Here is a 16,904-nt window from a genome sequence, read left to right as displayed (position 1 = left end):
TACATTGACACAAATAAGTTACGTACACTTCAGATCTATTACCAACATGTTATTGGCACTACATGCTGGTTCAGACAAAACATCTCCACTCATCATTCTGTCCTCCTATCCTTGTCTTTACCGGGGGTTGGTGTGTTCCTATACCATCTCCCAGGATTTTGTTTATACTATAACTCTGTGTTGGGGTGTACCTGTATTAGCCTTCATGAATATCCAGTGCCCAGTACTTCTTAGGAGTATCTGTGTTTTAATAATGTTAGACATGTTTTTGCCAAGTTCATGTACCAGACAGTGAATTTGTAAGCAGGCATTGGCTTTATCACAGGGCTTGACTTTGGCTCATAACATGGCTTGGCTTTGCTAACTGTGCTTCAGGCCTCAGGTCTTGAACCAGACCCCATGCTCCAGGGTCTCTCTCTCTCTCTACTACACTCCCTAGGCATAGCGTGGTGGTGGGGAGAAGAGATCTTACCTTTTTGAGACCCTGAGCTTCTCAGGCCCTCTCTTGCAGCCTACCCCTCTCCTCTCTTCCTATCTCTCTTTTAGCTGTCCTCAGCTGATGAGATGAGCCATCTGGTTAATTGGTTAATCATTTAGTCTTAGCCAATTATCTCCCTAATTTGCCCCATGTAGGGAAGCTTACTAAGTGGTGAGTCAGCCTAAGATTACTCACACTCTGTCACAGCCCCTTTAAAGAAAGTTAGCTCTTAAAGATATAAGTAATTGAATGTTTAAGATACATATGTAAAACTGAATTCTAGATAAGGTAATGTAATGCAATAGTCAAGGGGAAAGGATTATTTTAAAGACATAGTCACTGGTTAATAGCATAGGCCTGTTTGCTGCAATTCTGGTTAACAGAAGGTCAGTCATATCCCTCAACAGAAAGATGCACAATCTTTTGTTCCCCTGTTTATCCAAAACCTCTTTTTCATGGTGATTTAAGAGATCTTCCTGCCCTATAGGGAAAATAAGGTAGCAGCATAGCTGTAAATAAACCTCCCCCTACCATATAGTAGTTGATTATATTATGAAAAAAAACACTAATTTTTAAAATTCATGATAATTTTAGATCCTTTTATTCTTATTTTGTTGCAAAGCTGTTTTTGTCATAAATTCTCATTAATGAAAAATGTTGAAGTAAAACAAGGCACATCAAGCTCCATATAAATGACCAATACACTCTCCAACAGCTACCTTCCTTCCAGAGTTTTCCTTGTGGTCTTTGCATATAGGTAACTGGTTCTTGAGAGAGGACATATCTCATTCTCTGTCCTCTTCACACCATCTTCTGAATTATATTTCCTGAGGAAATCACATTGACACTTTGTTCATTGGCCAACATCCAGAGAACAAAATCTTACTACATTGGATTCCATGTTTGAAGTGGATGCTTATCAAACAGCAGTATTTAGCTTTCCTGTGGAGTTGGTAGCAGTTCACTGCACAGAGGATGAGAAATATTGCAGTGCCACAAAAAATTAAGGACAATGACTGTAAAAAAATTGATTAATTCCACAACATTTTAAGTTAAAAGGAGGATGAAACTTTTACTGGATATATTTCTAATGCACTTTACAAACCAATGGAGATATCATGCTCTGCAGTGGAAGGGGTGTACGTGGAGCTAAACCGTTCTAATTTATCACCATGAAGAGCTGGACAGTGTTTGCAGAGGTAGATTGCAATGTCTTTTTGGAAAAAGGTATAAAGATATTTCCTAAACTTTTCACCAGCGAAGGCATAGATCACAGGGTTGATACAACAGTGGAACATTGCAATCGCTTCTGTCACTTGAATTGCTAGCTCTACCTGACTGCTGCTCTCACAGTTGTTTAGGGAAAATGATTCTTGAAAAGTGTACATGAGAACAACAATGTTGTATGGTGTCCAAAAGATAAAATAAACAATCATTACGATAAAAATAAGCCTGACTGCCTTATGTTTTTTCTCATTCCTACGTCTCAGTAATATTTTTATAATCTCTATGTAGCAGAAGATCATAATGACAAATGGAATGACAAGTCCCAGGATGTTCATCTTTAAAATCAGGAATTGCCTCCATTCTTTTTCATAATTTGATGGATAATGAGAGCTGCAAGTCCAGTGAGGACCTTCCTTTTGAACACTATGAAATATAAACCCTGGAAGAGAGGCTAATATTGCAAGACCCCAAACGACAACACTTGTGAGGATGCCATAGGTAACTCTCCTAGCTTTTAAAGCAAACACTGCATGGACAATGGCTAGATATCTATCTATTGTCAAAAGTATTATGAAAAACATTCCACCATAAAAGCCAGCAAAATAGACCCCTGAAAGAATTTTACACATTGCATTTCCAAAATCCCACTCATGTGCTGCATAGTAAGCCCAAAATGGCAGGGAAAAAATAAAAAGCAAATCGGAAATTGCCAGATTCAGCAGATAGATGTCAGTCATGCTTCTCAGCTTCTTGTGTTTTATCAGGATCAGCACAACGAGCACATTGCCCACCAGGCCAAATATCAGCACCAAGGAATAAAGCGGTGGCACAAAGTGGGATGCAAATTGTTTGACATCATTTGAACATGGTGCTGCATCAACCTGTCCATCGTAATACGTTGTTGTCTGTGTCTCCATCTCCAGTTCACCAGTAGAAGTGTTCATTTTGCACTGGCCTAAGAATGAAGAAATGGATGATTATTTACAAGGTACTGTATAGTATCACAGTGAAACACAGGAATGAAATACATTTTATTGTATAATCATATGTTTGTACAAGCCATTAAAATGTACTGTGAGTGTTGACTTTCACTTTAGAATACCCTTTGCTGTAAGCAGGATAACAACTGCTGATGTTAAGATGTAAAAACAAAATTGCAGATCACGTTAACAAAGAATTTAAAATTAACTTGCTGTTTGAACTTGCTAAATATTCTTTCCCGCTTGTACTATCTACGAGAAGTGTTTGTCTTCAGTAGGCCATGTGGCACCACTACACGGTGAAAACTAAATGCCAACTGACTAATAGTTCCAAGCTGGGACTCTAGGAAGGTGGAGTAAGTGGTTTTCAGAAGTGTTAGAATGAACCAAATAAGAGAGCAGCAGAAAAGAAGAGAAAACAGTTAATCTTTTTTAGCTTTCTGAACCACATTCAGATGTCACTAGCCCACATCAAAGCAATAAGCCATGAGTGTGTGTGCATTGGTAGGCTCTGGGTGCAAAACTTCTAAGTAGCATTCCACAGGCAAAAATTTGCAAAATGTTATTTGTCTAGAATCATGGATTATTAGGGATTTCAGGAGATCATCTAGTCCAACCCCCCGCTCAAAGCAGGACCAATCCCCAAATCACCCCCTCAAGGATTGAACTCACAACCCTGTGTTTAGCAGGCCAAAGCTCAAACCACTGAGCTATCCCTCCCCCTTTTTTCCAATTCTTTATTCTTTCAACAAGTTCTTAAATTTCCCATGTAAAAGGACTTCTCTGTACTTCCATATTTGGTTTCCATTGGTTCAGGAAAAAATAAGGGCCTGGCACTAGGGTCCACTTATCCCACTATGCAATATAAAGTGACCTTAATATCAATGTAAATTTATACCTGATATTATAGTACCAAAGTGGATTAAACGAGCCCTTGTGTAAATGAGAATAAGGCCTTTAGTTAAGAAAATTGTTCCTCTTTATCTTTAGGCCTTATTTTCATTTACACCCAAGTGACTTTAAACTGCTGTAGTCATTCAAAGGAGCCTTGAATAAAGTGAGTGTGTATATATATATATATCTTTTACATCATCAGAGCAATGTCAAGTGACCTTTCTATAAATGAGAATCAGGCTCTCTTTTTGTTCTTGTGTTTGTGATAATCTCCTTGTATACAACAAATAGCTGATTTACCTGTTAACTGGGAAAATGTGAAAGAAGAGATTAGACAACTAGAACCTATGTTGTGGGATGAAATGGAAAGTTTCAACTCTCTTGCAGTTCAGATAAAATCCAAACAATGAAAAATGTTTATATGTAGACTTCTAAAGAAAACCTATCAGTGTTCTCTAGCATCCAAGGAATATTCACCATGTTGTGCTTAGCTGCTAACCTGCAAGAGATTTCACAATATATAAATTGATATTCAAACTCCTTCCTGAATGACATCTAATTATTTAGAAACCATCATATTTTCTGTGCCATATTCTTGTATTTTAAATCTTTTGTTTAAAAAAATACTCTTACAATGTCCATTTTGAATGTATCCATAGTTAGGATTGGTTATCTTGTTCTAATTACTGGATTCTGCTGACATTTAATACTAGATTATAATGAGCCACTTGATTCGAGATTTTATTTCCTCTTATTGCAATGGCCTTTTGCCTGAATGCTAACATGTTATTTCTTCAATATCAGAAATGCCTACTCTCTGGGATATGAAAGTTGGTTGGAGTTAATGATTTAATAGATCTTTCCCATCAGTAACAGCAGAGCTAGGAAAACTGTTAGCAGCTGTTTGGAAATTATTAGTGAACACATTTTGCTATTTAAATATGTTCGTTACAGAAAAATATTCAAAGGTTTTATATAAAATATTTTAACCTATGGATTTTTCATGAATTATTCACTGAGTATAGCTTTGAATATTCATTATTTATAATTAAGGATTTGTACTGTGCAATTGGTCACATAAGTGACATGATATTTTTTCCCCTCCTTGCTCAGATGACTGCAACTTTTATAAACAGGAGGGTTTGACTAAGTCCTTTCCAGTGTACTGTGGTGTGGACGCATCTACACCAGTTTCTGCGACCATTCTTGCAAACAAAATAACTCATACAAATGTTTACAGAAAATAAATTAAAAGGTTGTAAATACTGAGGAGTCTTTCATGGCTAAGCAAAGGCTACAAACATTCTTGCCTTCTAGTGTTCTGAGTGAGTGTACTATATTTGAAAAAGGACAGAAGTTTTGGGTGTGATGTTTGCCACCTCATCTGCAATGACAGTTTCAGTGGAGGAGCAAAGCACACAAAACTCTCGGTGGTGATAGTTAATACTGCACACATCTTTTGTTGTGTTTTCCCTGCTAGGTTGGGATTCAGCTTTGTGGCTGTACAATCTTTCGGGAGGTGCTTTGCTGCACAGTTCCCCAGTGATGTTGTGGCACCATCTGCGTTCATCCAGAGGAACTCTTCATTCAGTGCTTAATTCATGTCCCTCTCCTGCTGATGGTTAAACATTGTACAGCCTCTGGTTTGCTTGGCCTGTTTAACCAAAATATATTATTTACAAGTAAATCCCACATTTAAAGAACATTAAGGCTGCAAAGTCTTGCATTGTAAAGTCAGGAAATGTCAGCATGAAGGTTGCCTGTTAGTTAACGCACTCAGCTACAAAGTGGATCATAGAACTCAGAACCCTTAAGGTAGGTCCGTGATGTACTGAGGCACAATCCAGACTAATGAGTAGCTGTGTCACTCCTGCCTGTAACCTGGGATGCCCTTTTCAATAGCTTGCTGCTGTAGCCACTGAACGGGACTGCTCACAAACAGCCACCAGCATGTAAATCACTCACAGGTATGTCTGTTTCAGTTGCAGCCAGTCAGCCACAGCTTGGCTCTTACCAGCTTTAAAGATTACCTCAGGCTGACCCCAACACACTCCCAGTCCCAGATTTCCCCCCAGAAATCATTGTCCTGTATTGCCCAGTGCTCTCCTGGATAGTTCAACTATATTAAGTCAATTATTCCTCTAAGAGAAAAATATCTCAGTTTATTACCTTAAATAGTTATCCAGACACTTCAATTTAAACACACTGGATTAGATAAAACTGTAAAACAAAGTTATTAACTACAAAGGGAGAGATTTTAAGTGAGTACAAGTAATAAGGCATAAAATAGTTACAAGAAAAATAAAGATAAAATGCTTACTGGTATCTACTTAAGAAACTATATTATACTTATCATTTAATACATGGCCCCTTGATTTATTTATTGTGCACGGTACAAGCCCTGCACTGAATACATAATTAATAATTTCCTAAGACTTTTTATAGGTGCTCATCACTAGACCATCTGAGTGCTTCACAAACATTAATAAGTTTATCTTCAAAACATCCCTTTGAGGTAAAGGATATTATCCTCATTTTACAAATGAGGAACTGAGATACAGAAAGATTGAGATAAATAATGTCCAGTAATTTTGTGTGCCAAATTTGAGATATTTAGGGCTGACTTTTCAGACCATTTAGCATTATGTAACACTTCAAAGCACAGCTCCCATTGACTTCAGTTGCAGTTGTGTTTGCTCAGCACTTCTGCAAATCAGATCCTGGGGTCTCAAGCTGGGTACCCAGAAAAGAAAGCACACACAATTAGTGACCTCTTGTGAAAAGTCTGATTTACGTGACTTGTCAAGAATACCATAAGAACTCTGTGGCAGAACTGCCTGTAAGATATAATCAGAAGAACATTGTGACCATGCTTTGTTCTGAATGTGTAATTTCATTTCAGAAGTTCCAGTGGTTCCCATTCTCGTGATGCTTTACAGTTGATGTTCGTAATGTGAAATCCAGGATCATTCTGTGTGTAAGTACAATGGACCCATTCAGGCTTCTTCATGCAGAGCTAGCCTATCATTCAAGAATAAGAGATCTGAGATTTCATGAGTCTTAATTTCACAGCTGAGTGATTTTTGAGAGCCCTTTATGACTAAATTTGCTGATAGGGTGAGTTTTGAGGGGGCCCTATGCCTGAGTTTGCTAGTAGGAGTTATCAGGTCCCCTACACCTGAATTTGCTGGCAAGGGAAAAGGGTAAATTTGAGGGTTGCCCCTACCCCCCAAATTAGTAAGCGCCAACATTTTCTTATTTTTTTTTAAAGAATTCCTTCACCCCTTTGGTTTCCCCCACAACCAGCTGCAGTGATAATGAGGATGTGGGACAATCACCTCAAATGTCTCTCTCCTCAATCTGCATTCAAGGATGTCTGAGTTTGAAAGAGTTGGATGAATCTCCAAACATTCACCAGACTGAGATAACAGGTGGGAATAAGTTTTGAGACCCCACCTTTGTAGCTGAGGGGCTTCTACTACTGTAGAAATGCAGGACTGGGTGATTCAGAGCACTGAATGACACATTAAAAAACTTAAGATTCTGAGCTGAAGCCTAATGAAGTCAATAGGAGCCTGTGCATTAACTTCCTTGAACTATATACTTCCACCAAATGAAGAAAGGCTACTTCTCTTGTAGCTTTTTGTGCTAAACTTTACCATAGTCACCTGTTTTCCCACAATTGCAGCAGAATCCGGCTCTCTTCTTCTCAATACGTGAAGAGGCTGATAGATGGCAGTCTCATGTAGCTTTTCTCTTATGAACTACTGTAATATCCCATGTAGCACAAAAATCTAATACCAAACAAACCAACAAAAACTGACGTATGTAACGTTCTGCTTTTAGGCTGCTGGTGTCAAAGTTTGTTCTATGCGGTATTCTTGTAGCCAAATTGTAGAGTGACAGATAGAAGTCAGTCCAATAAAATATATTACCTCATCCACCTTGTATCAAAATTTAGTAGAAGTGTTGCCTAATTCTGAATCCAATTTTGTCTGCCTCAGCATTTTATTTTACTTTGTGTACAGTCGCTCTCACTTTAAAGTCTGTCAGAGTTGTCTACAGAAGAGACTCTACTGAGGTATACAGGATAACCAGAGCCTGCCTGCCATGAAAAGAAAGAAACCATTGAGAAGTAAAGGAGAAGGGAGGAAAATCAAGTACTTGGGAGAAAGTTTCATTCCCTAACACCAATCTTAGCATCTATCTGAAAAATTTCACTATGTGAAGACCCTGTTTAGTAGGGATGATAATGTCCATCTCTGAGGGATGTCTCTCAGCCTGTTTTGTGTTTAGAGAGCTCTGTTGTGGGAACATGTGGGTGACAGTTCCCCTTCTCTGGATCATGTAACCTTCATATGGTGGAGATTCAAAGGGTAAGTTTTCTGAGGAGATTTTCACAAAAGCAGAGCTCTAGTATCAAGATCCTTCTCATAAGAACATAAGAATGGCCCTACTAGGTCAGACTAAAGGTCCCTCTAGCCCAATATCCTGTTTTCTGACATTGGCCAATGCCAGGTGTCGCAGGGGGAATGAACAGAACAGATAATCATCAAGTGATCCATTCCATGTTGCTCATTCCCAGCTTCTGGCAAACAAACACTAAGGACATCATTCCTGCCAATCCTGGCTAATAGCTATTGATGGACCTATCCTCTATGGATTTATCTAGTTCTTTTCTGAACCCTGTTATAGTCTTGGCCTTCACAACATCCTCTGGCAAAGAGTTCCACAGGTTGACTGTGCATTGTGTGAAGAAATACTTTCTTTTGTTTGTTTTAAACCTGCTGCCTATTCTTTTCATTTGGTAACCCTGGTTCTTGTGTTATGAGAAGGAGTAAATAAAACTTCCTTATTTAATTTCTCCACACCAGTCATGATTTTATAGACCTCAATCATATCCCCCCTTAGCCGTCTTTTTTACAAGCTGAAAAGTCCCAGTCTTATCAATCTCTCCTCATACGGAAGCTGTTCCATACCCCTAATCATTTTTGTTGCCCCTTTCTCTCAATCACTGTCTCCAAGCTAAACCACAACTGCTTCTATCTTATGTGCAAATCAAATGTGGGTGAGTAGACAAATGCATGCAATAAAGCAGTGGTTTTCAACCTGTGGTCCGCAGACTATGTCTAGGATTTTCCTCCATTTGAAATTCTTAGGGGTCCGCAAATGACAAAAGGTTGAAAACCACTGCAATAAAGTATCAATTTTTTGCAATCAATATAAAACTAGAAATATATTCAGGGTACTTTTTGCTGGGGGGTAAAGTGTGAATTACATCATTGTTGTTCATCTTCCCACACACCTTCCACACATACAGGCCAGTTTTGCAGGGTATTGTTGCAGTTTCTGTCTGTGGACATGGTGAGTGGCTAGATGGTATAGACTTCAATCTAGTTAAAGCTTCAGACCTTGGAGAAGGGGAGCTCTCACCAGCTCTTACCCCTTCCAGGCCTGGAAATGTCCTTGTACTCAGTATTTTCAAAAGTTCAGCAACTCTGTAGTTTGACTTTCACTATGTCCACTTCCAACTGATCTGTCATCTTGTCATGTGAAATTCATTAACAAAAATACTCTTTCAGCATATGTTTTGCTACATGAAATAGAAAGTATGTAAGAATCTAGTTTTTTTTTTCAATTTCTTGAAGTTTCTGCTTCCAGTTGGGTTTGTCATCTTGAAAATCAAAATATTTCTCTTTCGTACTTGTGCAGTCTAGAAACTCAGGAGACAAAATGACTTTAGATTGTATAACATTTTTCACATAACTTATTCATGTCAGAAACTTTATCAGTTTTGCGTGCTTAAGCTTCAGTAAACTCTTCAAAGGAACGATTTGCCAATAAGACAGTTTCTTGAGCACATTGTTTTCACTGAGGTTATATCTGTTTTGTAAATAATTTTGAGCTCGCTGATAAAAATAAAAGCAGAACCTCTGTTTCACACTTCCTTCAATCACTTTCACTGAGAGTCTTTAGTTTGAAAGTCAGAGCATAACCACAAATGTTTTCATTTATTCTGCATTCTAGTTTCTTGTCTACACTGGATATCAATTTGAAAAATGAAGTTACTTTGAATGAGTTTGACTCCAGAGCTTTAGTAGTGCCTGTGAATATTTTTAGAGCACGGCTCAAGAAGAAACAGTACAATTCAGCAATTTCATTCCAAAACTATCCCATATTACTCCAGGACATTTATATGTTTCCAACTATTGAAAGTGACGTGTAAGCTCTTTCCAACATATTGCTACTGAGTTAATAGCACGTACAAGTGATAGCCAACGCGTGACTACGTGACATAGAATTTTACTGTTTTCTGTCCCAGCAAATGCGCAAAACTCTTTAAGCTGATGAATTCTTAGTGAGTGAATGTTAAAATGGCTGTAAACTTTTAAAACTAGGTTTTGTACATCAATGTTGAGTTGGTTACTGTACATCTTGCACTGTTGTGTGTGATGAGCTAAACAATGGGCAGCAAGAAGATCATGGTTTCTCTCTTTCAATTTTTGTAAAACACTGTTAAATGTAGAAAAATTAACACTCATGCTGTCTGTCTCCTCTTAGCATCTGTTAAGAGGCCAAGAGAAGAGATTAAAGAGGCTAGGACTTTTCAGCTTGGAAAAGAGGACACTAAGGGGGGATCTGATAGAGGTATATAAAATCATGAGTGGTGAGGAGAAAGTAAGTAAGGAAAAGTTATTTACTTGTTCCCATAATATAAGAACTAGGGGCCACCAAATGAAATTAGTGGGCAGCTGGTTTAAAACAAATAAAAGGAAGTTCTTCTTCCACCTGTGGAACTCTTTGCCTGAGGAGGTTGAGGATGCTAGGACTATAACAGGGTTTAAAAGAGAACTAGATAAATTCATGGAGGTTAAGTCCATTAATGGCTGTTAGACAGGATGGGTAAGGAATGGTGTCCCTAGCCTCTGTTTGTCAAAGGGTGGAGATGGATAGCAGGACATAGATCACTTGATCACTACCTTTTAGGTTACTCTCTCTGGGGCACCTAGCAGACAGGATACTGGGCTAGATGGACCTTTGGTCTGACCCAGTATGGCCCTTCTTATGTTCTGTTTGGTATAGTATGGTCTGGTGCTGTATGACTAGCAGATATTTCCCAAATTGTGCATTTGGGACACTTGAAGCAAGAGGGTGTCAGCCCTGACTGACTCAGTTATGGCATCACAGCTCATTGCTCAAGGAGCACACTGTGTTAATTTAAGTTTCCAAAGGTGGTTTGGTCAAAACCTCCTCACAGCAGTCAGTGAGAATGAATGTTGCAAAACTACAAGAGAACACAGCCATATAAGAGGATGGAGTTTCCCTGATCAGCAGTGCTAGCTCAGAGAACAAAAACACACGCCCAAGTTTTCCTTCCCTTTTCAGGGTCCAAACACAAGGCTTCCCCTTGCCAATGGATAAAGATGTAAAACAAGTGGAGGCCAACCTAGGTGATGGTGTTCTTTGATTTAAGCTGCAATGTTCACAGGACTGGTGATTTCGATGAGGTCTGGTGGGGTGGGGAGAATTTACTTTTAGCAACTCTTAATCATTATTGTGGTTAAGTCTGTCAAGGGCAGCTAGAGTTTTTCACGGCTGCACTTTCAGGTGGAGTTTGTGTAAGCGCCAAATCTAAATGAAATCAAATACTGAGCCATTCTCTTCCCAGGTGTTGGAAGGAGATGCTGGTTAGTTCCTCCCAGCAGGCATGGCTCAATATCTCTGCCCTGGATTTAAGGTAGTAACTCTCTGGTCAGAATTAACACTGGGAATCTCTTCAGGGAAACCCTGAGGACCAGCTAACCTTGGGGAGAAAGCAAGGGTCACCCTCATCTTGCTCTATATGAGTTACCAACTAGAAGGTCACACATTTGTATTCTGTATAGGCCAAGCATGTTCACCCACTAGGGACTCCTCACATCCCTCCATTTCCCACCCTGAAATTCCCCAAGTGCCACCCTCCCATCCCCAGGACTGACCTTAAGTGTTTTGTTGCTCAGGGAGATAAATGTTTTCAGTGGCTTTACATAAGGCACCCGTGCATTCATACAAATCTTGTCGATTTGGCACCTCCAAATGTTGGTGCCCAGGGTGGTTGTCCTGCCCACCCACCCCTAAGCTGGCCCTGTCCATCGCCCTATATTTCCAGGACTCCCTACAACTCCCCAAATTTCCCTCTGCCAAGGTTCTTTGTGCCCCCCATCTCCCTTCCCTCTCATTCACATCTTCCCACCCACCAGGGGTTCTGTAGGCCATGCCCCCTTCCCCCAGACAAGGTCCTCTAATCTCCCCCACCAGGGGTTCTGTGCCCCCAATCTTCCCTTCTTCAAATACCCTCTTCACTCCCATGCTACAGGCTCTGTCTGCCTCCCATTCTCGTCCTTAAATCCAATGCTCGGGGCTTATGGGACTCCTTCCCCTCCATACCAGTGGCTATGTGCACTCCCCTATTTCCCTCTCCCTCCACTCCATTATTTGTCTTCTTTCTGTCTGTGAGAGGACAAGTAGAGATGGAATGTTGTATTATTCAGACAGTGTTAATGGGTGCCAACCAAGCAGTTGTTTGGTCTACAGCCAGTTGCAGAAGTGCTTGAAGCTGTGGATCTGCTAAACAGCAGGGGTTCCATTTGTTCCTCATTCCGACCCCCACTTTCAGTTTTCTGATTTTCCCCAAAACCAACAGGGCTCTGGCCGTTGATTCTAGAACATTCTTTGAAATTTTGCAAGTAATTGGAGCTCAAAAGTTATAATGTTACAGACTGAAATGCTTTTGAGTTGAGTATAATGCCAATAAAACCCAAGGGAATGGAGTAAGTGTGAATTACATTCTGTTCAGAGCAGGGTGAAATTACTACTCCAGTTTCTAAGGTATAAGCCAAGCCCAAAGGCAAGTCTTCCCCTTCCTAGAATTTAATCAGCACAACACAGTATTTTCTAGAGATCCATCTTCCTTTGGATAATACTGGCCTTTTCCTTTCTATACATGACAGCTGAGCCTTGAACACTGAGACCCAGCTGCATCTGCTTTCAAATCACTTACCTCTTACCGATATCATTCTATATCCCTGAAGATTTGGCAGGAAAATGATAGGTTTGGTCCTACCTGGATGAAACCTGGCCTTGCCCCCAGGGGACTTCCAAGACCCAGATGCTTTATATTCCTCACTAAAAGCAAAAAGACATTCTTGCAAAAATTGCAAGTTCCTGAGCCTTTTTGCTGTTATATACAAATAGTTAATTTAAAGGATTGCAATCAGATGATCATGTTGTTCCTTACATTGTAGCTTCTCATTTAAAAGAGTGGAACACTAACTATCAGTATAGCAAGACCTCACAATATTAATTCCACACATAGCCTAGATGCTAGCTGTAACCAACCTTCCAAAAATGCATTGTTTTGGGATCAATGTGTCCTATATGCTCAACATATTCAGAAAAGCACACATATAATACTCTTTTTTCCTACAGCAGAAGTGCCTGTGAAAGCATTGTACAAACACTGATGAATTAAGCTCCACAATACAGTAGAACCTGAGAGTTATCAACACGTCAGGAATGGAGGCTGTTTGTAATTCTGAACAAAACATTACAGTTGTTCTTTCAAAAGTTTACATCTGAACATTGACTTAATATAGCTTTGAAACTTTACTATGCAGAAGAAAAATGCTGCTTTTAACCATCTTAATGTAAATGAAACAAGCACAGAAACAGTTTCCTTACCTTGTCAAATCTTTGTTTTAAACTTTCCCTTTTTTTAGTAGTTTATGTTTAACACAGAACTGTACTGTATTTGCTGCTTTTTTGTCTCTGCTGCTGCTTGATTGTGTACTTCCAGTTCCAAATGAGCTGTGTGGTTGACAGGTCAGTTCGTAACTCTGGTGTTCGTAACTCTGAGGTTCTACTGTAGCACAGTGAGTAAGAGAAACCAGGGCACAAAGAAATGAAATTAATTCCTCAAAGTCACCAAGCAAGTCTGTGACAGAGGTGATAATAGGACTCAGCACTCCAGAGGCCAGTCCCATGCTTTAATTACTAGGCTCTACTTCCTCTCATATGACTGATTCAGAGAAAATCAGATTGAAGCAATTCAAACAGTTCTAGAGAATTTAACAGCTCCTGCAGTCACAACCCTTTCAGAGTGGGATGATATATATAAAAAGTGGGATAATGCTCTATACCAGAGATTCTCTATCCTGGGGTTCACGGCCAGATGTCAGAGGGTCATGACCACCCTGCCCTTCCTATTTTGCTAATGGGGAAGGTGGGTCTCAGTACCAAAAAGAAGAACCACTGCTCTATCCTATATAACTACAATTGCTAATTTACAATGGAATTGCACATTATATGAAGACAGGGCTTACACCAAGTGTTTGTACTGCCAGATCCAGTGCAGTTTTCCTGGACCACTCCTGCCACAGACTTTAATTCTCTCTAAGCAGTAGAGAGCCTCTTTACATGTGGCAATAAGATGTTAAATGGTATAGCTTCAGCATAGTGCAATACGAGTTGCAAGCTCAGCTCGTGGCGTGCAATAAAACTGTTACCCTCTAGATCAGATATGAAGGATTTTATGTTTAATGTGCTCATGTTCTTAAATGAAGCCATCTTCAGATCAAAGTTTTCCAGAAACACTTTCAAATCCAAAATCCAGAGTTGTTTTTAATATAACGTTGGAGAGAGTTTTCAACAAGACTTCTTCTATTTGTCCTGATGGCTTTGGTGATTCCACTGCATTCCCAACTAGCTCCCAGTTTCCTACCTGGTTTCCCACTCAAATGGTTCTGAAAGGCTGCATCCCTTGCTTCATTACACCATCATTAGTGTTAATTCTTAATAATTTTGTATACCTTTTTACTTAATAAATGACAAAGAGAGAGAGAGAAAAAATAGATAAGATACTCACTGATTTACCAGGCTTCTTATGGAAGATAACTGTGCTTCTCTTTTTCTGACCAGTAGGGTGATTAATCCTATCTACTTCTTCAGAAACTAGGAAACATGGAGCTTCCTGTGTCAAGAGAATTCTGCTGCATCTCAGATGTTTTGCAAGCATTATGACACTAAGTGAAGGAAGAGTTCTTCTTTTCTAAAAATGAACCTTCGACAGTTCCATCTAGAACTTAAAGGAGACCTTACAGCTCTGAATTCTGAGAGTGCATGTTAATTGCATAATTGAGGGTTTAGAGCTCCAATCCTGCAGCTTCACTAGCTCAGATACTGTGTCACAACTGGATTGTGGACAGAGCATGAGTCAGGCAAAGCTGGGCAGCAGAGGGTCAGAGACCGAGATAGGCCAGAGGACAAACCAAGAGTCAGTTATCAGGAGGCAGGCAGGGTCAGAAGCCAGAGTCTGGGATCTTTCTCACACATGGTCTGAAGCAAGACAGTCTGCACTGTTGCTCAGACAACTGTCTAGCATGGCTTCCTGGCTTATGAACCAGTGCCAACCAATCAGTGGGCTGCAAGGAGCTGCCACTTAGGTCCAGCTGCGCTGTACTTCCTGCTGGGCCCAGCCTCACAGTATCCTCCCATGGGAGCTTAGCTTAAGTCTGTTGAGGTGTCTGTGGCCCACACCCCCCATGGTTCCTAGTTCTAGTCCTGTAGGTTCTTATATCAACTTCTTCTTCATGTCCCTTTTTGGGGTGATGCAATTTCAGGTGTTTCTGGATGAGCCTTGTGAAATTTCTCTACCAGGTTAGTGGTGTTGATATGTAAGGCAGGATCCCAAGCATGCTTCTCAGGGCTGTAAATTTCCCAGTCCATCAGATAATACAGGTGGCGATGTACCCATTAGAATTTGAGGGTGACATGCACTTTATATTCCTTTAAATGGACCTGGATTTCAACTGGAGGAGGTGGTAATGTGGTTCAGTGAGGGAAGGGGATCTCTGTGTAAGGCTTCAGAAGGGAAACATGGAAAACTGTGTGTATTTTGAAAAATGGGGGAAGCTTGAATTTCAGTGTAATCGAGTTATTCTGCTGGCATATTGGGAAGGATCCCAGGAACTCATGGTCCAATTTGCAGCAAAGTGTCTTGGTCTTTAGGTGTTTGGCAGAGAACGATATCTACTGTAAATACTGGAGCTTCTAGTCAACAACAGTTTACATGCCTCTTGTAGGCCTTCTTAGTCTCTAAGTAGTTATTGAGATCTTATTGAATCAGAGCCAAACGGTAATGGCAGGGTTTGGGGAGGCCACTGGTCATGCTGGTTGAAACAGAGGTGGAACCCATAATTAGCAAAGAAGAAGTTCCTACCTGTAGAGGCATGGTTGGGGTTATTGTAGGATACCTCTGAGTGTAGCAGAAGCATGGGTCAGTTCTCTTGATGATAATTTATGAAGCATCTCAACTACTGTTCCAATACGTGGTTAACTCATTCTGTTTGTCCATCTGTTTGGAAGTGGTTTGCAGTGGAATGCAGTGGAGGTGAATATCCAGATGTCCAGTAGACTGAAAGTTTCACACCAGAAGTGAGGGATGAATTGTGGGCTTCACTTGGAAACTATGTGGTCTGGGAGTCCATCGAGCTGGATCATTTTGTGCAGTCAGAACTGGGCAGTAGCAACTGGAAGTGCAGTGAGGTTCCCAGGTCAGGTTCCCAGGTAAGGTTCTACTTAATGACAGAGAGGTGGTTCTGGAGCATGGAGCTCTGGTGGTGGCTAGGCCACACATCCTACTGGGCCTGGGCTAGTCTGTTTCCTGAGTTCTTCCAAGCAGAACAGGAGGCAAGGGCATATCCTGATTCCTGTCAATAAAAACAGAGGTTCCATTGTCCTCAACACTCTCTCTTCTATGGGGTCAGACATTGGCAGTCCAGGTTGACCTGCATGGGTTTGGGACTTGGTTCCACAGGCCTGTGACTTTCCCCAGGGTACAATCTGGACAGATGGACAGCTGTGTCCCCTCAAATCTCCAACTTGGGGTGCCTTTTACACTGCTTTTCTGTAAGAGCAACCACTCCTGGTCCTGCTCACATACAGCCTCTAGTATGTAAAATCATTCCCAGCTGAATTACATGAACACTTTGGCCAGTCACTCAAATTACATACAGAGTGACAGCAGCAACTTCCCAGTTCCAGACCTTTCCCCAGAAATGTATGTCTTATACTGCCCAGCAGCCTCCTGGACAATACAAGCGCATAGAAAGTCCATTATTTCATCAATGGAAAAAAATATGCACAAACAATGGTACTTCAAGTGGAATTTCCCAAACACTTCACTCCAAACACACTGGTTTACATAAAACAATAAAATAAATGTGTTAACTACAGTATAATAGCTTTTAAAGTAATTACAAGTAATGAGGCATAAAAGTCAGAATTAG

At 40.3% G+C, this 16,904-nt stretch overlaps 1 protein-coding gene across 3 annotated transcripts; it reads right to left on the bottom strand.

Annotated features, from left to right (window-relative positions):
• Nucleotides 1-1,082: 1,082 nt before the first annotated feature.
• Nucleotides 1,083-14,607, bottom strand: LOC115645900 (C-C chemokine receptor type 5-like). 3 transcript variants are annotated; one of them, XM_030551143.1, is made up of 2 exons: nt 14,483-14,607; nt 1,083-2,660 (listed from the first exon to the last, which is right to left on the bottom strand). In XM_030551143.1, exon 2 carries the CDS (start codon nt 2,647-2,649, stop codon nt 1,576-1,578), a length of 1,074 nt encoding a protein of 357 aa, XP_030407003.1. In that variant the 5' UTR covers nt 2,650-2,660; nt 14,483-14,607; the 3' UTR covers nt 1,083-1,575. The 3 variants fall into 3 exon arrangements, with proteins under 3 accessions (XP_030407003.1, XP_030407002.1, XP_030407004.1); XM_030551142.1 differs by lacking the exon at nt 14,483-14,607 and adding an exon at nt 13,300-13,334; XM_030551144.1 differs by lacking the exon at nt 14,483-14,607 and adding an exon at nt 3,880-3,960.
• Between the last annotated feature and the right edge of the window lie 2,297 nt (nt 14,608-16,904).

The sequence above is a fragment of the Gopherus evgoodei genome, chromosome 2 (genome assembly GCF_007399415.2).
Source record: "Gopherus evgoodei ecotype Sinaloan lineage chromosome 2, rGopEvg1_v1.p, whole genome shotgun sequence".
Taxonomy (NCBI): Eukaryota; Metazoa; Chordata; order Testudines; family Testudinidae; genus Gopherus; species Gopherus evgoodei.
The sequence above is the reverse complement of the archived record's forward strand: the minus strand, read 5'-3'. Positions and strand labels throughout refer to the sequence as shown.

Excerpts from the sequence above, each read along its gene's own strand:
- LOC115645900 (XM_030551143.1), bottom strand. The coding sequence starts at position 2,649 with ATGAACACTTCTACTGGTGAACTGGAGATGGAGACACAGACAACAACG.